At 40.0% G+C, this 24338-nt stretch overlaps 1 protein-coding gene across 1 annotated transcript in view; it reads right to left on the reverse strand.

Moving 5' to 3' along the window:
• The window catches only part of LOC117373903 (metabotropic glutamate receptor 7-like), a 90196-nt gene that overhangs the window by 45178 nt on the left and 20680 nt on the right, over positions 1-24338 (reverse strand). The window contains exon 2 of the mRNA XM_033970024.2: positions 7658-7874. Coding sequence (XP_033825915.2) covers positions 7658-7874 — 217 coding nt within the window. The remainder of the gene's footprint in view (positions 1-7657; positions 7875-24338) is intronic.

Genomic DNA, 24338 nt, shown 5'->3' on the forward strand with positions numbered 1-24338 from the left:
ACAGGGCTGCAGGCACGTCGCAAGACTTATGGCGTTTTAACAGTCTTGAGTGGAGATGTATTATAGGTCACAGTAGTCGATAATACCAGAGCACGCCACAAGAGCTGCTGATGAAGATGAGGGGCTCTTTAAGTCTTTATAGGCTGAGAACGCTCCAGGCTGTGGGCTCCCCTGAAGCTGGGAGACCGGAGCTTCAGCAGCAGAGAGGGTGAATTATTGAACGAGTGTAGAAAGAATAGCCCACACGCTGTTGTCAGTCAGGCAGAGGGGCGGTCAGTTTGTCAGAGGGCAGGGAGTACTCAGAACCCTGGAGGAAGACACAGCACGCTCCACGTGTGAGGCCAGACTCCCAAATGTCAGGTAATTTTTATGGCAAGTTTGAAGTTTGAGTGGTTTTATTATGGGCTGGCTGGGAATAAATGTAACAGACAGATGAAATATGACATGAAGATGACTACAGATAAGGCGGAAGTAATTTCTTTATTTTTTTACTAGTATATTAAGAGCTTTTTATGAACCACTTCAAATTTTTAAAGTGTATTAACCTTATGTGCTCACTTTCAATCAATTTACAAGACAAGGCGTACTAATAGGTAGTAGTACAGTGGTAGAAATACATTTTGCTGTAGTACTAATTTTGTTCTTCGGAAACTATGCTAAATAATTAATTTATTTACAGGAACCTTTTGTTGTACAGGAGTGATTATAAGATTAACAAAAACTTAGCCAGACATATAAGTTGGGGTACAACATTTTTTTACTTTAATGTAATATTTTGTGCATCTTAAAATTACTTCCATTTTCCAAGGACAGTTGTGACAGATTTGATTTCTACTAAATCAAATCTGGCGGGTACGAGAATCTGAATTATTCAATTGTATAGAAAGAACAGCCCATGTGCGAGCGTCAGTCATGTTGATGGACAGTTTGTCAGAGGGCAGGCAGCACTGAGAGCAGTTGAGGGGAAATACAGGGCTCTGAGTGAACCCCTGAGACAGGCAATGGGCAGGGCCTCACCTGTCACTAGGAGCATGAGACTGCAGCTCAGGCTGTAAAGCTTTGTCTCACACTGCGGATGAGAGATGAGAGATGAGAGACTGGAAATAGCAGGCAATTTTTACTGTATGTTGTAATTTAGGAGTGGTTTTATGGACTTCCTTGAAATCTAGAGTTATATTCAGATGATTTATGTGGATAATATGCCAAGACGATTTTCATTCATTTACCTTGGTTTTTCTGGTTATTGGCCACAGGGGGCTAGATCATTTCCAAGCAACTATACCCCTTAGGTCCAGACCGACACTAAAAACACAACTATTCCCTCCCTCATTCACAACTGAAGTCAAACATAAAAATAAATGTATTTTATTGATCATGACATTAATATTGATGCATTAATCTTAAAAAAACCAAACATCTTTCTGTATGCCCAAAACACATGCAAGATGGATGAACTGTCTTGGATACAGCAACAGTATGCTCTAGTTTCAGGTTTTTTTAATGGAACACTCTAACCATTTAAAACTGCAGATTAAAAAGAGAAGTCATATCCAATTAACTGATACAGCTTCAATACTTTAGTGTTTTTCAAAGAAAGCTAATTTATGTACCCTAATGATGCCAAGGAAAGGGTAAACACATTTTGACCTTTGACCTTCAGCCTGACATTGTATTTGGGTATCAGGGGCTGCACTGTGACTCTGGTGGTTAAATTCATTAGCCTCTAGACAGGTCTTGCCTTATCTGTCTCTGTGCAATAGGTCATGCTCTGTATTAACTGCTTCAATTATTCATCCCTGGCTCCGTCACCTTTAAAAACACACTGCCAGCTGAGAAATCTACTTTCACCCTCATTTTTCTCACTGAAGTCCAAATCCTTTTAAAATGGAGCTCTGGGTGGATTAGACACACACCTACACACTTGAAACTCGAGCCACCAGGGAAACTATAATGCTGCAATTATATTTATCATCTCTACTTTCCAATGGCAGTGATGTCAGGGTGCACTTCAAACTGCCAGACATAGACTGACAATCATACTATATATATATATATATATATATATATATATATATATATATATATATATATATATATATATATATATATATATATATATATATATATATATATATATATATATATATATATATATATATATATATATATATATATATATATATATATATATATATATATATATATATATATATATATATTCATTTTCCAACAAACTTTGAGGATAGACAACAGGTCAGACTCGAAGCACCTCCAAAATGCAGTTGCATTACAGGTGTGTAACAGTAGAGATAAGGTGACAAAGGCTCTCGCAGCAAGAAGCTCCTTGGTTTGATTTTATAGGCCTTTCTCAGTGGAGTTTACATTTCTACTCATCTTGGGTTTGATGTGAGCACTCCTGTTTTTAAATCAACCCAAAAGGCCCAGTATATTACAGTAACTCACCAGGGAGTTACTGTAATATACTGGGCCTTTTGGGTTGTGAGTTTACATGTAAACTAGGTTCTCATGACTAAGATCCTGGGTCATGATGTGAAGATGGGACCTCAGCGCTGTATTGGTGACAGAAGGGCAACTGGTTGATGGATCAAAGGAGGAAGCATTTCCCTACAGGCCCAATAAAGTCTTTAAACTCAGATTACTGGCCCCATTTGTTGTCTATAAAGCTGCGTATAATGCTGATAGTCATAATGCTATGACTTATCCATTTTTGTGAGTGCACTGTTGATCTTTTCCATTTTCCCTCAAGCAACAATTTCACTGTTAGATGCGTGCTGTGAAAATGTTTAGGTTTCTTCATGCACTGCAAGTGGATTAGACACACACCTACACACTTGAAACTCAAGCCACAGGGGAAGCTATAATACTGCAATTATATTTATCACCTACTTCCCAACAACAGTCATATAAGGGTGCACTTCAAAGCGCCTGACATAAGGTGACACTGTATGCACTGGTCTACCACTGGGACAAAGGGTTGGAGAGGGTTCGTATAACTATCCCGGTACATTTTAGTGTTTGCTGCAAAGTCCCTGTAGTCCCAAACCCTTTCTCCACGGCCTGACCACATCCAAGAACTCATCGTGTTGGCAACTCGGTGCAATCAATTCCTCTGAGGTACACAATGTGGGAGGTTTTCTTCAAATGCTAGTCTTTTGTATCAAATAGGGAAAAACTGAACTCCATCACTCCTGGCTGTGTTCCAAGACAGGCACCGAAAGTACAAACAAGATTAATCTCTGCCAGCTTCACCTGGAGCAAAGACGGAGGACGGTGCACGCTGTGGAACAATGCCTAAACATAGCAGACAAGTCAGAGAAAAGAGGAGCGCAGATCAATACGGCCTGACCATCACTCGCATTTCAGCTTGGGGTAATGGCTGGCCATATTGCATTAGTTTTGCTAGATGGTTTCTCCTTGAAGTGGTGAAGCGAGAATCCTACTAATGCATCTGACATTTCACTGCAAGCGCATACAGAGCACAGGCCAAATGCACATGGGCTAGAACACTCAAGGTCTAAGAGATCAGTAAGCCAGGAAGTAGCAACCCAATAATACCCATGTTTGGTCTACATAAGAACTTATATACACGGTTACACATAACATTACATCCCCTTCAGGAGGACATGATGTTAAGAGCCAAGACCCTGTTTCACAACAACAAACAGTGATCCTCTTTGCATCCTGACACATTTCCCTCAGAACAGCAGCCACTTATTCAACAGCCTGGACTGTGGTACCTGGTCTGTTATATCCTTCATTTACTGTGTGCATCACCTGTTGCCATTGCCAATGGCAACCACACCAGAGTTCTAAAAAAATATTTACACAAATCAATACTAAAGCTAACACCTAAATTAGATAATCATTTGTGAAAGTTCTGATACTACGAACAGTCATGATCTTTATCAGAAGTCATATGAGCACATGGAAAAAAGTATATCAATGTAGAAATATTGTTCCAGTATGACATAAAACTCCTCTGAGAATGTTCCTTTATATATATAAAGTGTTGGTGTACATGATAATTGTTCTCCAGATATCATGATGCAAAACACTGCTTTTGAAAAAGTGCTATGAGCTGCTCTATGTCATTTCATAATTAATGTGTTTATTAAAGATACCAAGCCTTGGGTAATGGAGGCAGCTTCTCCTCGGTGCAAATAACACACATTTGTACATAAAGGCTAGAGATACAGCAGACCAACTTTGACTCAAAAGAAAAAAGGATGAGTCAACAGCTACAATAGCTTAGAATTTTCGACTGTGGAGACTGGATCATAATATTATCCACATGTTTACAGTTCAAACAGCAAACAAACAGTGACTGTGCCTTAGATTTAATCATTGTATAAGATAAAGCAGGGTGTGTATAGTTGTGGTGTCCAGCTTTGGTCCGAGATTGATCCTGGGTTAATATATGCATACATTAGCCTATAGGTTTTACTCTTGTTTATTTGGTCCTTGTTTAGTCCCAATGTAAACTTGGTTTGGTATAGTTCTAGCCCTAGTTTAGCCCCAGTTTTCATAAGGTGTGAAGTCAGCCTTTGTCTTGGGCATACATTATATATTAGGCCAATATTTGCACTTTTTAAAGTACTGGCTATCAGCATTAATTCTCAAGAAGAGACAAATATTCTGTGTTGGCCAACCTGCTGCCTAGAATAGAATGCTTTATTTAAACACGTTATTACAAAGGGATAACTGCAAAAAATGTGACTAAACTGCACTTTTATAGGTTTTTGTGGTCAAATGGGTTGTGAGTGAGTTTGTCGTCAATTTAAATTACATAATTCGAGGAAAATAATCTAAATCAGCCATTCATATTAGCCCAAAAATATCAGTAAATCTTGTTTCTGGAGTATCTGTCTCTCTGGAGTCTAAACAATTGGTCCCAGCATCAGCCATAAGTCCTCCATCTTCTTCTCGATATCATCCTGATGTCAGAATATACCACTTGAAACACCTAATATTTTCTTTTGGTGCACTGTGGGGATCTGAAGACCTGAAGACCCCCGGTGTATACAATAAGGTGAAAAGCATTGAACCTGGTTGTTTTTCCCTCTGCAGTATTATCCATCTCCGTGGCGATGTAAATGCAGGCACAAACAGGTGCTGAAGTTTTAATGAGAGATCACAGTGGACATAGACGCAGCAGTAAAATATTAATGTGGACTGGACTGGAGCAGAGCCTCAGGGATGTCGTTAGCTTTCTCATTTTAGAGGTTTCTGTGCATTAGTGTGTGCAGAGACACATCACTCAGCGGTCAGGGGAAACGGTCAAGTGGCTATAGATCTGATCTCACAACTTGTATAGACAGTTATAGAGTACAAAAACAAGAAAGAGATTGAGTTTGCAGTTTAGATTTTGTAGTTTATAAAAGAACAAAATATACAAAAATCACATTGATACAAAAGAAAGTGAAAAGCTGCCGAGTCACAATTGTCAACAGTCAAATTACTATTATTACTGCAAGAACTTTTCTTTTCAACTTTCACTTCCACTATTTTGATTTACCACTATTAGCCTACCGTTGTGCCATAATCACAATTGCACAAAATTACTGTTACTATTGTGAATTCCTATGAGTATTTTGCTGTCCTTTAAAAAAGCACCAAAACCTTTACCAAAGTGAGTAAATTGCTCTATTAATGTGTCTAATTAATTTCCACCACTAGTGACAGCAAGCACCAAGTCAAACGTAGAAGATAAACTGCTTCTGCCTAAAAAAATCACATAAAAACCTAAATGCAAATCAGTTTTTATTATTTTTCTTCACCCTCACTCTAACCTCTCCAAATCCACATTCAAATGTAACAGTTTCGCTTCATTCGGATAATTAGCTCTGCAACAATTATCATTAATGTAGCACGACCCGAACATGAGGCTGATTAGGATTCAGCGGCTCCTCTCTGAGTCAGTTCACTCTAATCCTGATGTGCCGTCTGTCCCCAAAAGCACAGATTTGATCCCTTTAAAAATACAAAATATGTTAAGTCTAACTGCTTTGAGCACACAAATACAGGGCTCACTGCATGGTTAGCCAAAACTTTGAATAATCATAAAAGAGAACACCATTTAATTAAGAGGAAAGAAAACGCAACATGAGCTTTCAAAATGACCCTACTAACTGTTCTGTTGTCATTACTAGACAGAACATATTTTTAAATTATTCTTAGTGTAAGTCAAATTATCTGTAGTGAAAATACTGTGGATCTTACTACTTGTGCTACTGCAACAACCACAACTTATATTACATCATGGTTGAGTTCCCCTTTTTTATTTATTTTATTCATTTAACCTTTCTTTCTGAATCACTGAGCGTCAATTCTCATTTACAACAGTGACCTGGCCAAGAGGCAGCAAAACAAAAAGCAACAGGATCAATAACAAACACATCAAATATGTACGAAATGTATTACATTTTCAAAAAAGTGGGTGAAAGCGTGTTCTTAAAGGTGACTGAAGGAGCTGAATTGAGTTTGTTCCAACTGATTGCAATCGTTTGAAATGTCCAAAGTAAATAGGAAGAACAGTTAGTAATTTTCAGAAAAGTGACAGAAAAATATGAACATAGTAGTATGATTTATGCCAAATGTCTCTCCAGAAGCAGCACACTTTATTTATCCCTGTTTCATTTCAGCAAAAATGTGTTTCCTTTAAAACTTTTTTAAAGCAAAATGATTTAAGCATTTTTTTTTTTCACTCAAAGCATTCAAAATAATTCAGCTTTTCCAGTATCATTTTCAATCGCTTTAACAAGGAACTATTTAAAGTGCCCCGGGAATCACCAGTGCAGCACCAGTAGTACACCGCTACTTGAGAACCGCTATAAACAATTTCATGCACTTAGGAGATCAACAAGAACATTAGCCAAATTAGAATTCCAAATGAATTGATTAAGGCCGTATCTTTGATGTCCTGTAATACAGATGTCCACTGGGGGAAAAAAAAAAAAACTCCTTATTGTGGCACAAACTGTAAAAGTGTGAATATTATTAGCAGTATTGCCTCTCCTCTGCAGGCCATATTCACAGCCTCTCACAACTCACTGGAGGACTGGAGTTAGCAAACAGATCAATAATTCATCCAGCTAAAACAACAGAGTTTGAACCTGAATAGGAAATGCAATTGTGATCGGTCTTTTACTGGGAATGCACATAGAATCATGCAGTGAGAGGATAAGAAGTCTCCACTGCATACAGGTAAGATGAAATCAATTTTACCATTTGCCATTGTTAATCAAGACGATACAACACATGATACTGGGGCCACGGGAACAACACAACACAAGATTTAAACTTCATAAAGCACATTCACATTGTGTTCATTTATTTTTTCATTTATTGTGCAATTTGTATTATATATCATATGTATTATGCACACATTTACAGTAAAAACGCTGGTTCTATGGGGAAATACTATTATAATTATTATTTCAGCAGTTTAATGTAAGATATATTAGTTGCAGATTGATAATAAGCCATGTCTGTGTGGAGGTAAGCCCGTTCAAAATAAGGCTGCAAGTTTTTTGAAATATGAATATGTATTTCTTTTGGCTGAAATCTTACGTGGTGGGTCTTTAAGTAAAGTGCACAAGATCTGTATAACCCAGTCCCCACTTTGCCCATACGGTACCTGCTTCCTTGGACAGCTGTGTGAAGGCCTCCACTCCCCTTTCTCCATAGCTCCCCTCAGAGGCAATGGTGGAGACGTAGGTCCAGCCCATGGACCTGATGATGTCCACCATGGCCTGGGCCTGGAACGAGTCCGGAGGAACCACACGAGAGAAGAAGTCATACCGCCGGTCATCACTCAACTCTGGAGCTGTGGAGGCGTAGCTTATCTGAGGGATCTGCATGGGAAGAGACAAAACAGCTGTCAGCAAGGAAAATGTTGGCCTCAAGGGTCATTCTTAGGAGCATAAAAATATGCATGTTAATAGGTTTTGTGTGAGTTTAACACAAGAAAACAACTGCAGTACTGTTACAGTCCACAGATAACATCACACAATAAAAAAAAAAAAAAAAAAAAAAAAAACATCTTGATCCCAAAGAACTGATTTGTTGAGTATAACACTAAAAACAAACCTTGAATTCATGTTTTTTTTTTTTTTTTTTTATGTAATCTCTTAAAGAATTAAATGATAAAGCTGTCAATTGTACCATAATTTAATAAGAAAGAAGAAAACATCAGAAGCCTCTATGGGCGACAGTTTGAGGAGACTCTACAGCAGGTATTATATAACACAGTTTTATTACATAAAGTGTAGACTTAAAGGCTCTTTGGGGAATTACTGTGTTTTGGTTTTTTTTCTGTTTTTTGTTTTTGTTGTTATTACATAAGATTTGGGCTTTTCCAGTTTGCATTGGGACGCCAAAATCTGGTTTGTCCTAACACAATCTGCTCTTATTATATCTGTTGTATTCGAGAGCATAATGTTTTCCAAATAAAAATCCCCAAAAAGTAAAACACTTCCACACTACACAACAGAGAAAAAAAAGCAATTTGCAAAATTAAAATGCAATTTAAATTTAAGTTGACCTTTGGTACCTGGTAAGCGTTATTGTGTCTAATTTACTGTGGCAGTGTTGGTAAATAGTGCTGAGTAGCGCACACAGGAGTGAGCCACAGGGGCGACTTGACACAAATATGTAGAAGATAATGGCAGTGAGATTATCAGAGGAGCTGTGGTGCACTTAGATATAGATATTATCAAGAGGCATAATTTTTACACAGTTTATCCTAGCAGGAAAGTCGGTCATGGTGAATATCTTGTTAAAATTGTCTTTCTTATCACAAGCTTAGATACAGATGTTCATTTATACATATTATTTCCACTACACGTTATGGCCAAAGAATAAAAAAATAACGCTAACTCTAACTTTTTTTTTTTTTTTTCCAGCTGACAAATTTGAATTCTTCTTTTATGATGACCAGTAATCTAATACTAATAACAATCTGTTTTGGTTTGTGTTTACATGCATGAAAGAAAACAAACAGAAAGAAATCAGATTATCATATCAGATGCAACTGTTTAAATGGCATGTCATTAAACTCATCCAGAAATCAGATAATGATCAGATTTTTTGTGTGTATGTAAACGAGCTCAATGTCCCAGTCCATTGGTGTGTGGAGCATATTATATACAGCCATTTATTATAATTACACACACAATTTGAGTGAAATTGTGTGTAAAAAAAATCCCATATTTGCAATTTATGGTAGTGAATTGTTCTGAAACAACTTGATAAAGTCCAAACCATCTCATCAGTGTCTTCTGACCCCGATACTTCAGAACACTACAGGGACACCAGTCTATCACAGTGCCCTTCTTCTCTAAGTCAAGTGGGTATACACTCATTCACATATATTATTCTGCCTTACCCACAGTGCACCAGACCTATCACATGCTAATCTGAACAGCGTATCCATTTGAGTTAGGGTGATCAGACGCAGTGGAGGCAGAGGAGAGATGGGATCCAGGACAGCACAGCTCACCAATGGGACCTCTTCAAGCTCACGCAGGCTGAGAGATAGCTTTGACCTGGCACTCAAGCGGGGTCAACCGCTCAGAGCTGACAAATTGAGGAGCAGCGGGAGAGAGCAAGACCAAGATGTTTTGAGTTGTCAGAAAATATAAGTTATTCTAAAGCAGGTGGTGCAAAGTAGCTTGGTTCTGGCATTACCCAGGTACTATACCTTTGAACCAGACCAAATCCATGTGTATTACTAGCAGTATTAGTAACAGTTTAATATTAGTAGTAGTAGTAGTAGTAGTAGTAGTTATAGTAGTATTATTTGTAATGGTAGTGTTTGAAGTGATACAAGTGACAGGGGCAGTGGCAGTACCTTCTCCATGCATTGACTACTCAACAATAATTACTCTTCTAATGTGCTTAGTGCATAAAATGGATGTGCAACGCTCTTTTTAAGCCTTGAGTCAGGCCATTATTCTGTGGTGGTAAAATATATCTCCTCTGTGACAATTTGTTAGAGATGTGGCAGCTAACTCCCTCCCTCCAACCAACAACAAACAGAAATCACACTATCACACAGTGAAAAGTATTGCAGACATAAGTCTGTGAAGTGCCTCACAGTATACAGTGAAAGTACTGGGAATTAAACCTTCAAAATCCTCATTAAAGAGCAATTGTCTCTACTTACTGATCGACTACTACTGCAAAAGTAATAATGAGAAAATCTGTTCTGCACCTAAACGAATCCACATCTGAACAGGACTCATTCTCACAAGTTAAATCGAACTTCTAACATTGAGAGAACAGCATCAAAAATGGAGCAGAGCACAGTAATGGGAAAGCAGATGTAACATTGATTTGCATTTAAAAAGTCTGCTCTCCCCAAAAGTACGTGGGACATTACACAGTAGATCTATCAAATGTAGAATTCAGCAGAGACAGTCAAAGTCAAAAGGTGTTAGGGTTTTATCCAATCACATACTGAGTTCTTCAACACTGTCCCCGTGGAGCGTTTTGCTGCAGGGAGCAGTTTAAATCACAATGTCTTTTCACTTTGTCCCAGGCTTGTAGCTGGCATTTTAATATAATGTCTCTTTTTCTCAATCTACATCTCTGACTACAAACAGTCACACTTAAAAGTTGTACTTTTTAATTACCACAATGACCTCCAGGTTTGAAACTGCTTTGGAAGGAAAAAGAAGCAAAAATTAAGCCTGACAAAATGATGATACAAAGAAACGCTGAGTAATAATGATTTGAATCTATTAGTTTTTATGTTTTAATAGCTTACATGAAACGGAAAAAGAAGTTAATATTTTAAACATAATTTAATTATATGTGACTAATCTTTCTTGGGTCACAGATGACTAAATCTAATAAGCGTACAGAAAAGAAGAGGCGTTCTAAAATCTGCAGTCAATTAAAAGTAGAGTTTATGCAGTTTAAGCTGCACTATGTGACTGGTGGAGAGTATGCCGTCTGCTTGTCTCCACGGAGATGTTCCTGCTTTGCCTAGAATGTGCCACAGTACAGCATTAAACTTGGCTATCTTACATTTATTCAATAGCAGGTGCTTTACTGCTTATAAACCTGGAAAAAAAATGCATTCTGTGTAACTTGTTCCTGTGACATTACCTGCTTATCTCCATGTAGATTGCTAGTTTAATGCCATACTCTGGGACATTACAAGTAAAACAATCACATCTCAGTGGAGACAAGCAGCTGGTGAATCCTCCACCAGCTAAGTGTACCTTGGGCGCTTTGACATTTGTTAATCCAGTTAAGTGGTTTGATTGGGGGCTAAAGTTGAAGCATTGTTACTGTTTTGATTTGGTGCTTGTTTAGAGCAAAAAGTGCCAGTGCCGAATCAAGGCCAGTTAACGATCACATCACAGGCGAACCACACTGGAGTCTGCTTGGAACTGTCCCGAGACCACCATCTTGAGACCACACCAAATGAAACTGGCTCACTTTCACACCAGCTCAAACAAACCAAACTTGCAGGTGTTCTAAACTCAAGTCCACTTAAAGCAGAACAAATGGTGTGAAAGACTTGATTACATTGAATATGAAGTGATAACATATATTTTTTTACCTCTATGTTATGGAGATCTAATTAAACGTTCAAAGCAATAAATCAATGTAACCACAATCCCATTTTCTGTCATATGCCACTACAATGAATGCGTTTGGCCACTGATAACTTAGGGTAGCACAGATATTGGGACCAAAGATGCAATGATTAACAAACATGCCTCTTTCTCGCAATTATCCAGCAGTGATGCCTGTCACCTGCCACGAGAGCACGGGGTCAAAGTTCACCATCTGTGGCTAATCGTCTGCTGTTCTTCCATGTATCTGGACCGACAGGATCGATGGAGAGAAAACACTGAGGTCTCTTATAGGGGACGCTGTTTTATCGACCCACCACCACAAACTGCAATGGCTGCCCTGAATAAAAATCTGCTGCCGAGGGTCCATAGAGAAACTAAACACGGATTTTTTAACCTGAGTGTTTAAGAGCAGACGGGGCTAACACAGGTTGAATAAAGGTTAGAGGCATTGGCAGTAAGCGAGAATGCCAGGTGAAGTTAATTAGTGTGTCTTCTGGCCTTTCCTGCTGATCCTACACATTTGCAGGCCAGGAACATGGGGAGTACTGAACAGAGGTGAGAGATACAATGAGTCTTAACTAAGGCTGTATCCAATTAGGATACACAATAATTAGGTTGATTTTTCAAATGATGCAATGACTAGGGATATTTGGATACCAGTAACACAATAAAATTCCTTATTTCTGCATACAACTACCCAATAATAATTATACTAGTAATAATGGTTGCACTGGATTTATGTAGAGCCTTTCAAGACAGCCAAAATGTTTTACATTACATTATTCATTCAACACATACCCAGTAATGAAGCTACTGCTGTAGCCTCAGCTGTTCTGGGATGAATTGACAGAAGAAAGGGTGTCAATGCCCCATCAGCCCCACTGACCAGGACCAATAACTTAGTCACACAGCACATTCATAATAGGTAGGTTAAGTGTCTTGCCTAAGAACACAATAGTCTCTACTTAAACTGCTGCGGCCACACTGTACTAGCATGGCCTTGCTTAGATCAGACAAGATTGGGCATTGACAAGCAGGAAACACCACATAATAATGGAGTATACTGTTGTATAGGACAGACTTGCTTTCATTCTCACAGTGCCACATCTGTCAATGGTTCACCGCTTTGAACCACTTTTGATATTGAACACTGCAGAATGGACCATTTTCCAGCCCTTGACAAAAGCCTCACTTCGGCAAAAAATCTAACCTAAAGAAGAATCCATAACCATTACTTTTTGCTGTAACCTTATACCTGACAATGACAATGATCGACTGTCGATTTTCAGACTTGTGATACTGTGATAAAGATGAGAATACATGAAATATCACATCATTTACAGCTCTATTCTTCCTATAGCTCTGCTACTGCAAAGGTGATGGTCAAAATGCAGAGAGGGTAACATTTGCCTCTAGTGTGATTCATGCAAGGGAAAAATGTTATTTGAAGAAAAATAGGCAGCATATGGCCCAACATGAGCCTCTCTCAGTTGGAGTAATGGCAACCATCTATCCAAGCCATCTGAGGTGGGGGAAGCATGACTGTAAGAAAAATAACCTTTACATGTAAAGCCAACGCACTCTGGGAGTTATTCTAGTTCAAGAGCAAAATGCATTATATTTTAAAATACTTTTGGACATCTAAACCTTTGTATTTTCTGTAGTATAACTTAAAATAATGCTCTTCCTGATGGCACAAGGACTGCATCTGCTGGCAAAACATTTATATGAAGCTAAATAAATGCCTGCTGGTCTATTGAACAGTTTTGTCTGGTTTTGTCTGGTCAGGTCTGAAAAAAATTTATGGGGGAAAATAAATGTTAAAAACACATATGATATATGATTGAAAACACTCCAAGTAACACTTTATGGAAAAACGTTTGGGAAGCATAGTGTTTCTAGTTAACGATTAATGGTTATTAAAATGTCAATGATTAATTCAGCTGTCAGTTCATCACAATTACTCCAATTGATCAATGCAGCCCTAATAGAAACAAGGGCAGATCTTGATTTGAAAAGGATCAGGGGGAAGTACAAACATAAAGAAATCATAACTTGCAATATAAAGTAGACATCTAGCATAAAAATATGCAGAAAGTGCTACATGCTAAAACCTCACCTTTTGTCTCACGCAGTACCTTATATAATAGTGTACCAGTGTTAAGTATAAATCAGTTTACTAGTATAGTATTTTTTTCTTGGCAAATTAGTAATTTTACAGATAAATACATCAATACTGCTTTGAAATAACCTCCTTTTAAAGCACTGTAAAGCACTTTATGTTTTTTATCTGTGAATGCTGCTCTATAAATAAAGACTTAGGTACTTCCTTTTGACAAATAACAGTTAACAGTAAAAAGGACATACTAGATTGAAGGCTATTTCTGACAAAGTAACAGTGCAGCATGCGGCGTGTTGTGGCTAAGCAGGCTGTGAGTGGCAGGGCTAACACGTTTCCACTGGATGCTCTAACGGGATTGAGGGCAGCCAGGCACTTCCTGTTGCACCCTACCCAGCGCCTCTATTTGCTGCATGATTAGCTTCTAAGTATATCTTGACATCAGTCAGCTCCACTCAGCTTTTCGTGACAATCTTCACACAGCCGACGGAAATGATAGTGACTTCCAATAGACCCCTCTCTAACCCTACGCAGACCCTCAGTTTCCCCACAACACTCACACATAAATATAGAATAGCTCACTGAAGATGTCATCCCAGACTCCGTTTTAAAGTCCTATCAGTGATGGGGTAAATATTTGCTCACAAACACATACCTGCGTTGATTTATTTCACTTCTCTGGAAAAAGAGAGACAGTCAATAGCCATAAACAAAATCATAAAGTACAATAAACAGGCCTGTAAAGATACTGAGCCCAAACATCTTTTATGGTTAAATCACACAGCACCAAGGGACAGACAAGATCACAAGATATTTGGAGAGGAGGAGGAGGTTCTGGGAGGAATAAATGACTTGTTTTTACTGGTGCATTCATTTTTGTTACTACTGCTGTCACTTGTATTCACATTGAACACAGATCAAGCACATTGTAGGTATTTTGGTTGCAAGTAAAAGTGACCAGTGATAGGTGTTGGCATGCATGTGGTGCTATTAGGGCTGTCAAAAAATCAATATCCAGATACTATTACTTACTACTTGTTGTCAAAACTAGATACTCGTATCATTTTCTGAATATTTTATTTAGAGAAGCACAGAAAACTGGCAAAGTTCTGGAGGACAGAAACCTCCCTCTTAGAACCTATTGTTCATACATTACCAAACAATGCTTTAATGGATTCAGCTATTATAAATTCTAAAGAGGAACTATGTAATTTTATCTCTGCATGTGATGCTTTGGATAATAATGGTGATCCTTCTGATCTTGATTATGTTGAATCTGAACCTTGGGCAGTTTACATTTTCTCTTAACCTTTCACTTACATGGAGCTCTTAAATGCACTCTGCTCCATAGACCCAAAGTAGTCCACGGGAGCTGGTGACCTTGGTTCAAAACTTCTATTACTAGCTCCCCCATATTTAATTCAACCTCTATTACATACTTTTAAATTTATCAGTTCAAATGGCAGTGATACTAGAATTACAGAAAACGACCTTTACCTTTACATAAAGGTGGGAGAACTAAAAATCTCAATAATTTCCGGCCAATATCTAAATTACCTTGTCTTGCAAAAGTTTTAGAGAAGTTATTTGAAAATCGAGCAACAATTTATTTAAATAAAAACTTAAATAAAAACTAAATAAAAAGACTTATCAGTCAGGTTTCAGAGAAGAGAATAATATTGTCAGTGCAGCCACAAAAGTTTGAAATGACATTTTCACAGCCCTTGATGACAAACAAGATTGTGTAGCTCTGTTTATTGATTTAAATAAAGCTTTTTTTTTTTTTTGAAAGCCTCTGAAATATATTGGATTTGACAATGCTACATGTAATTGGTTTCAAAATTATCTTTCAAACCAGCCAGTAGTAGCCAATGGGTATGTATATATATATATATATATATATATATATATATATATATATATATATATATATATATATATATATATATATATATATAGTAGGAAGTAGGAATGCCCCAAGGTTCAGTTTTGGGCCTGCTACTTTTTACTATATTTATTAGAGATGATGCTGTTTTGTATGCAAGTTCCCTCTGCCTGATCAGCAGAGGGAGCAAATCTTAAATTATCATTTAATGCAAATAAAATTAAGTACATGTTTTAGTTTTTTTCCTAAAACACATATACATTAAATGGTACATTGATTTAAAGTGTCACCAACTATAAATATTATGAATTTTGGCCTGATGAAAATGTATATTTTAAAATACATATCTCAGAATGATGTAACATCAAAGCAAAATTAAAATTTTGTTACAGAAACAAATTTTGTATCTCAATGAAATACAGATAAGAAATTGTTCAAGCAACCTTTCTTTCTGTACTAGATTATGGAGATATAATATACATGCAGACTTCAGCCTCTGCTTTGAAACCTTTAGACACTCTTTCACTCAGCCCTTCGTTTCATAACAGGTGATGAATTTAAAATCCATCACTGTACTCTTTATGAAAATGTAGGCTGGCCACCGCTATCTGTCAAAAGAGAACAACACTGTATGAAATTTATTTATAAGGGACTACCTCACAGACTGCCAGAATATCTCAATTGTTCATTGAATTTTGATAGGGAACTTTTAATACAAGATTTCATGATTGTCTACATCTAAAAAACTGCTGCACTAGAACTGAAATGGGGAAAAAAGAAGCTTTTGGTTATTTTGCTTCCCAAAAATGAAAGACATTTTAAGGACAGGGAAAACTAGATACACTGGTGCCACAAATGTATTTTGGTGACTTTTAGTGATAAACATTTATAATCACCTGCACCTGTTTTTAATGTGTTAAATGGGTTTATGCAGTTGGTTATTTTGTTTGTTTTTGTTTGCATTGTCTTATTTTTTAACAGGGTGCTCATGACAAAGAGAGCATGAGCACTCTCATTTGGTTTTCTCTGAAGAAACAAAAATACATAAAATAATTTTATAATTACATTCTATTCTCTAAAGTAGTCTGTGTTTGTCATTATTATGGTGTCGGAATCAGTATCGAGTATGACATTTTGATTAAGATGCTAGATATTAGACACATTATTGTAACTTGCTGGTAGACTAATACAAGTTGCTGTTTTTGCTGATTGCACTGCACATAACAGTGACCATAAGATTTAGTGTGACAAGCACCAAGGCATATGGTCATAATGTTAAGCTGATAAGTGTAACAAGCCATTCGCCATAGGCAGAGATAATGGCTGTATCCATACATTGCTCCTCAGGCAGTGCTTTGGTAATCTTCCTTCTCCAGCCCTAGCCACTGCCACAACATCATCCATGGCAGACAGACAGGCGAGGGGGCGGTGCAACTGACAACCACCCCTCCTTTTTCTTGTCACTGTCTAACCCCATGTCCCACTCCTCAACATCTGTGCCTCTCACTCTCACAGTGTCTCAGCACAGGAGAAATGGGCTCTCCTCTGTGCCCTCTATCACCTCAGCTTCACGCATCTTCCCTCAAATCATTGTCATTCTATGAGCAGACACGCCCGCACGGATGGCCACCACGCACTTCCTGGTTGTAGGATCCATGCCAGTTTCCCCTCAAGCTGAGACAATCTGCCCCGAGTCACTAGTATCTTTATGCCAAGTCACGTGGGGCTAGGCTGCAGTCTGCTTTACTGATAAGCATTATGCACGGTCAATTTGCTCTGTATATTAGACTTATTAACAGAATTATTTTGCTCTGTTGGTTGGTTAATTTGTCAATGAAAGACACTTAACTTACAATATTTAACTAAGTTTTCATTACATAAAGATTTGTATATTCAAAATACCGACTTCAACTTGTAAATCATTTTCAATTTGTTTTAGTAAACATTTTTGTAGCCCTAGCACATGCATAATATTTTCTATCAACCAAATGAGAATATGTCTGTTACCCACTTATAGCGCGGTGTTTATCTTGAATGTTGTTTTGCCTCTAAATTAGCATTTGTTTCCCCTGTGAAAATAGTTTGGATACAAACTCTGAATGTGCTGTACGAGCTCTTGGCTAAATACCAAACAAACTCATAGGATGTCGTACAACTATTTCCAAACTCAGTATTGATTATAAGACATTTACATACCCCAAATGGCCTCATGTACAACAACAGGCTAGAGCCTACAGAAACACAAAACATTTTAGTTGCTTCAAAAAGTGAAGTCTGTAAAGATCAGACGGATCTATTGACTTGTAATAATCATGAAGTATTTTGTTGTGTTTATTAGGACCTTAAGATATTTTGCATGTATCTATGAGGTATTATAGACCAGTGATGCTCCTTCATTGCAAAGTTACAGGCTTACCTCTGAGACACCTGTTAGCCCCTTTTCCTCTGCGTATCATAGCAGATTAAGTGGACAACTAAAAATTGATATTAACATTTTTTTGCATTTATTTATTTTTTGATGCCTCAGCACCTTTGAAATTGCAGCTATACCCAACATGTTTTTGCTACACCTACACGAGTATCACTACCACGTATCATAAACCAGGCGGATATTCCTATTATATATCTAAAATATCCCTCTCTCTTTCTCCACCCACTTGCTTTCTGTGCCCGGGGTATGTCTTTGGTGCATAGTCCCCCCGAGTCGCTCCACTGCTCCGCACCGGCCCTGGACCCTGGCTCCTCTGCATGGCTGCCCTACCCTGGCGTCTTTTCAGAGCAGCCAGCATGTGCTTCTCTGTGGGTTTACAGAGGGTTAGGCGTGACTCACAAATCAGATATCTGACCAGAGTGTAGTATACAGACTGAAGCGTGTAGGAGGAAAAAGTGTGGAGAACTAACTAAGGCAAACTGAATGACCTGCATCGCTCCAGCTGGTAAACAGACTTCAAATGAATTGGTGGATTCAAAGAAAATACAAATCTTAAAATTCTAATCCTAGATATAGTTCAAACATGTACTGGGATATTAAATGATTATCCATGATTAAAGGATGACTGTTGAGTGTGAAAGTACTGCAAAATTACATACAGAACAGCAGGAATATCACTTTAAACCCTGTAAAAACAAGAACGTTATTGTTGTAGCATTACAGATTGACTTATGAACCTATGAGAAGCACCCACATCACCATTGCCATAGTAACAGACCTAAGTAGGAAATGTTTAAATGTTTGTCTATAGGAAGACGTAAGAGAGATTATATACTCAATCTCAGTCAATGAATGACTTCCTCCGCAGAAAGAAGAGGAACAGTGTACATTGTTCATGCTGTGAATGTTGTCACTATTGTTTGCATATTGATTTGTAATTGTTTTGTGAATGTCTTTTATTTGTGTTCATGTTTCATAATGAACATGTGAGTGGAAATTCACAGAACTCTCCTCATCCTCCAAAACCCCCACTCAACTTTAGCCAAGTCAGTACTCATGACTTCACTTCCTGGTTTAGTCAAACTTAAGTCAGTGGTTTCAACAGGAAATACACTGACCATCTACTGACCAGACCTGAGGCAGTTGTATCCCAACCTTTAAACCACAGAGGACAGACTCAGGGCAAAGGATTTAGGATGTAGCCTTACTCTGTGACCAGTGCTGCTGAGACCTTATGCATAACAACCAGAAAAGTGTCCTTCCTGCTTTCTCAACATTGGAAGAGAGCGTTCAAGCGTGGACCTCTAGACCACTGGCCTGCCTTTACCCCATGCAGCTTGACCGCCAGAACTGACCTTCTGGAGGTGTCAGCACAACAGCACGGACTGACACTTCGGGACCTATTCTGCCTAGAAACATCCTGCTCCCGGTTGTATGCACACACGTCACAGACTGGCTTAATCAATTTAGACTCAACACATGACCTTAGATAACTCTTGGGTAATTTATCTACTCTTTAATCTTCAGACCTAGTCTAAAGTAAATCACACTCATTTATATTCACTCATATTTCATATTGAAGTACTGTCTGTTTAACTTGGCCAATAAAGTCATAAATCAGAATTTGCTTTGGTGAAAAGTGATTTCCAATTTCCATATATGGATCATTATTAATTCATTAATTTAGATAGTTAATTATATTGGATTGGTAATGTTTCTAAACTTTTGTTGAGTGATGCCCCAAAATTCTTCTTCTAGTCAAAACTACACTAACAAAGGCCAGGTGAGTCCTGCTTTAACGTAGAAATAAATTTAATCAAATTCTTGTTATCATTTACCCCTTTAACTCACCTCTACATTGTTAATGCAATGTAGCTGATGACCTCAACACATTAACAAAAAAATAAATAAATGGTTAAATAATTCCTCTTCCAAGTCTTAATCTTAAACTTCAGCAAAGGCTCAAACATCCAATTGTGAAAAGGTGTGATTGTTCCTGTCATCAATCCATGTTTCAAATCATACCCGGTGACTTAGGGACATGTCTGGTTTGGAACATGACAGCCACACTTTTGTACTGCCACTTCACTTTCTTATTCTTGTTGTAAATTTTCTCTTTAGCTTCACACAAAACAAAAGCCTTCTGAGAAAGACAAGGTTAGGTTAGCCTTGATCACAGCAGCTGCATAGCTCCTTCTCCTCAGGTGTGACAATCGCTATTCTCACAAAGGCCTAAAAAAACAAGTGTTATCAAATACATCCTTTGTACCCACTGGGTTTCACATTTCAGATGGATCAACTATATTGATTTTTACCTTTCCAAGTGGCCAGAACAAGGCTATGTTTTTCTGGACAGGATTTTTAAAAACAACATAAAATGTAAAGGTGGTAAACAGACAGTATTTGTTTACTGCTCCTTTCAAGCCTGGTAAGTAATTTTTATATATATATATATATATATATATATATATATATATATATATATATATATATATATATATATATATATATATGACGAGTGTTCAATCAAGGCAAGCTACGTCGCCCGGACCGGCGCTACTGGGGCCCCACCCTGCAGCCAGGCCTGGGGCGGGTGCGCGCCTGGTGGCCAGGCCTTTCCCCACGGGGCCCGGCCGGGCTCAGCCCGAAGGAGTGACATGAGGCCGTCCTCATGTGGACCCACCACCCGCAAGAGGATCCGTAAGGGGCCGGTGCATGAAGATCTGGGCGGCAGTCAAAGGCAGGGGCCTCGACGACCGGATCTCTGGACATGGAGACTGGCTCTGGGGACGTGGAATGTCACCTCGCTGGGGGGAAGGAGCCGGAGCTTGTGCGGGAGGTTGAGCGTTACTGACTAGATATAGTCGGCCTCGCCTCCACGCACAGTTTGGGCTCTGGAACCCAACTTCTTGAGAGGGGCTGGACTCTACATTTATCTGGCATTGCCTGCAGGGAGAGGCAGCGAGCTGGTGTGGGCTTGCTCATTGCCCCACAGCTCAGTCGCTTCATGTTGGGGTTCACTCCGGTGAATGAGAGGGTCGCGTCCCTGCACCTTCGGGTCGGGGACAGGTCTCTCACTGTTGTGTCAGCCTTCGGGCCAAACAGCAGTGCAGAGTACCCGGCCTTCTTGGAGTCCCTGGGAGAGGTACTAGACAGTGCACCGACCGGGGACTCTGTTGTTCTCCTGGGGGACTTCAACGCCCATGTGGGTAACGACAGTGACACCTGGAGGGGCGTGATTGGGAAGAACGGCCTCCCTGATCTGAACCCGAGTGGTGTTTTGTTATTGGACTTCTGTGCTAATCACAGTTTGTCCATAACGAACACCATGTTTGAGCACAAGGGTGTCCATCGGTGCACGTGGCACCAGGACACTCTAGGTCGGAGGTCGATGATCGACTTTGTTGTCATGTCATCTGATCTCCGACCGCGTGTCTTGGACACTCGGGTGAAGGGAGGGGCTGAGCTGTCAACCGATCACCACCTGGTGGTGAGTTGGATCCGCTGGCGGAGGAGGAAGCCGGACAGACCTGGCAGACCCAAGCGTATCGTAAGGGTCTGTTGGGAACGCCTGGCAGAGCCTTCTGTCAGAGGGGTCTTCAACTCACACCTCCGGGAGAACTTCTCCCTGATCCCAGGGGAGGTTAGAGACATGGACTCCGAGTGGGCCATGTTCTCCACCTCTATTGTCGATGTGGCTGCTCGTAGCTGTGGTCGTAAGGTCTGCTGTGTTTGTCGCGGCGGCAATCCCCGAACCTGGTGGTGGACACGGGAACAGATGCCATCGAGCTGAAGAAGGAGTCCTATCGAGCCTTGTTGGCTCGTGCGGTTGCAGAGGCAAAAACTCGGGGTTGGGAGGAGTTCGGGGAGGCCATGGAGGAGGACTATCGGACGGCCTCAAAGAAATTCTGGCAAACCATCAGACACATCAGGAGGGGGAAGCAGTGCTTCACCAACACTGTTTACAGTGCAGGTGGAGAGCTGCTGACCTCGACTGGGGATGTTGTCGGGCGGTGGAAGGAATACTTTGAGGATCTCCTCAATCCCACCATCATGTCTTCTGAGGAGGAAGCAGAGACTGGGGACCCGGAGGCGGACTCGTCCATCACCCTGGCTGAAGTCACCGAGGTGGTTAGCAAGCTCCTCGGTGGCAAGGCTCCGGGGGTGGACGAGATCCGTCCTGAGTACCTCAAGTCTCTGGATGTTGTGGGACTGTCTTGGCTGACACGTCTCTGCAACATGGCGTGGTGGTCAGGGACAGTACCACTGGAGTGGCAGACCGGGGTGGTGGTCCCTCTGTATAAGAAGGGGGACCGAAGGGTGTGTTCCAATTACAGGGGAATCACACTCCTCAGCCTTCCCGGTAAGGTCTACTCCATGGTACTGGAGAGGAGAATCCGACCGATAGTCGAACCTCGGATTCAGGAGGAGCAGTGTGGTTTTCGTCCCGGTCATGGAACACTGGACCAGCTTTATACTCTCCATCGGGTCCTCGAGGGTTCATGGGAGTTTGCCCAACCAGTCCACATGTGTTTTGTGGATTTGGAAAAGGCATTCGACCGTGTCCCTCGTGGTGTCCTTTGGGGGGTGCTCCGGGAGTATGGGGTCCGGGGCCCTTTGCTAAGGGCTGTCTGGTCCCTGTATGACCGGGGCAGAAGCTGTGTTCGCATTGCCGGCAGTAAGTCAGACCTGTTCCCGGTGCATGTTGGACTCCGCCAGGGCTGCCCTTTGTCACCGGTTCTGTTCAGTATATTTATGGACAGAATTTCTAGGCGCAGCCAGGGGCCGGAGGGGGTCTGGTTTGGGTACCACAGGATCTCATCTCGGTTTGCAGCCGAGTGTGAAGTGGCTGGGATGAGAATCAGCTCCTCCAAATCCGAGGCCATGGTTCTCGACCGGAAAAAAGGTGGTTTGCCCTCTCCGGGTGGGTGGTGAGTCTCTGCCCCAAGTGGAGGAGTTCAAGTATCTCGGGGTCTTGTTCACGAGTGAGGGAAGGATGGAGCGTGAGATTGACAGGCGGATCGGTGCAGCGTCTGCAGTGATGCGGTCGCTGTATCGGTCCGTTGTGGTGAAGAAGGAGCTGAGCCGGAAGGCGAAGCTCTCGATTTACCGGTCAATCTACGTTCCTACCCTCACCTATGGTCATGAGCTCTGGGTAAGGACTGAAAAGACAAGATCGCGGATCGAGAGTATGGATTTTATGAACATTAACAAGACAGAATTTTAGCCTCTTAATAGAAAAGAAACAAAAAACATATCCATCTCAATTTCAATTAAAATTAAGTAACTGCCCGGCCCTAACTGTAAATGTAAAAATGTATGTTCCAATCCTTGAGGAAGAGCATTTGGTTTTGGTAAACCTTGCAGAAAATGTGCATAATCATAGCATGGTAAGAGTTAGATGACTTCCTGACCTCGCACAGGAAAAATCGAAAGGAAAGAATATTTTTACAGCCTGCATGGTAAAGGGAAAACAAAATCTCAATAAAAACAGCTTTGGGATGTTCCGTTATCTACAGGCACATTTTCTCGCACACTGAATACAAATAGCCACATTTTCTGGTGTACAGAGCAGCATCTTCACATCTCCACAGTGGCTGATCGCGCGGTCCGGTCTTTGACATATTACTCAGCACAGAGCGAGCATGTTTTTGTGCCTACACCTGGAGCACGCAGGCTTGACACCTCCATTGTGAGTGGAGCACCCTCAGCTCTCCTCGTGCATCGCAATGATCCTCTGAGTAAGGCCGACATCGTCATTCTCAGGACCATTTCTCCTCTAACAGAGCAGACATCTTATCTCACTGTCTCACTCATAGAAGCACAGTAATTATTCACTCACATCACAGCACTGGAAATGATTTACAATGCAGAATGTTAGGTGGATCTGAATGAGATTACGCTGCACAAACATTTAGCAATAATAACTATCGGTTTAGTTAGGATTCATGAAGGTTCAGGCAAACACACATTTGTCCATATGAACTGACTATGTTTACATACACACCAAACATGAGGTCATTATCAGATTATTGGCATGTCATTTACATCTGATGTGAGTATCCTAATTGTTCCCACTTGGGCAAGTATTTGTAGTGTGTCAAATACAACAGTTACTATGAAAATCCACTGATTCACACACACACCAAATAAGACCTTATTATTGTGTGATTTTTCTAGTTATCTGATTTTCATTGGTCATGTAAATATACCTGCTGGTTGTCACAAGTACTTCAGTTAATGTGTTGGTTGTATGCATTCCGATGTATACAACCAACACATTATATTTGC

Source organism: Periophthalmus magnuspinnatus, chromosome 7, assembly GCF_009829125.3.
Source record: "Periophthalmus magnuspinnatus isolate fPerMag1 chromosome 7, fPerMag1.2.pri, whole genome shotgun sequence".
Lineage (NCBI taxonomy): Eukaryota > Metazoa > Chordata > Actinopteri > Gobiiformes > Gobiidae > Periophthalmus > Periophthalmus magnuspinnatus.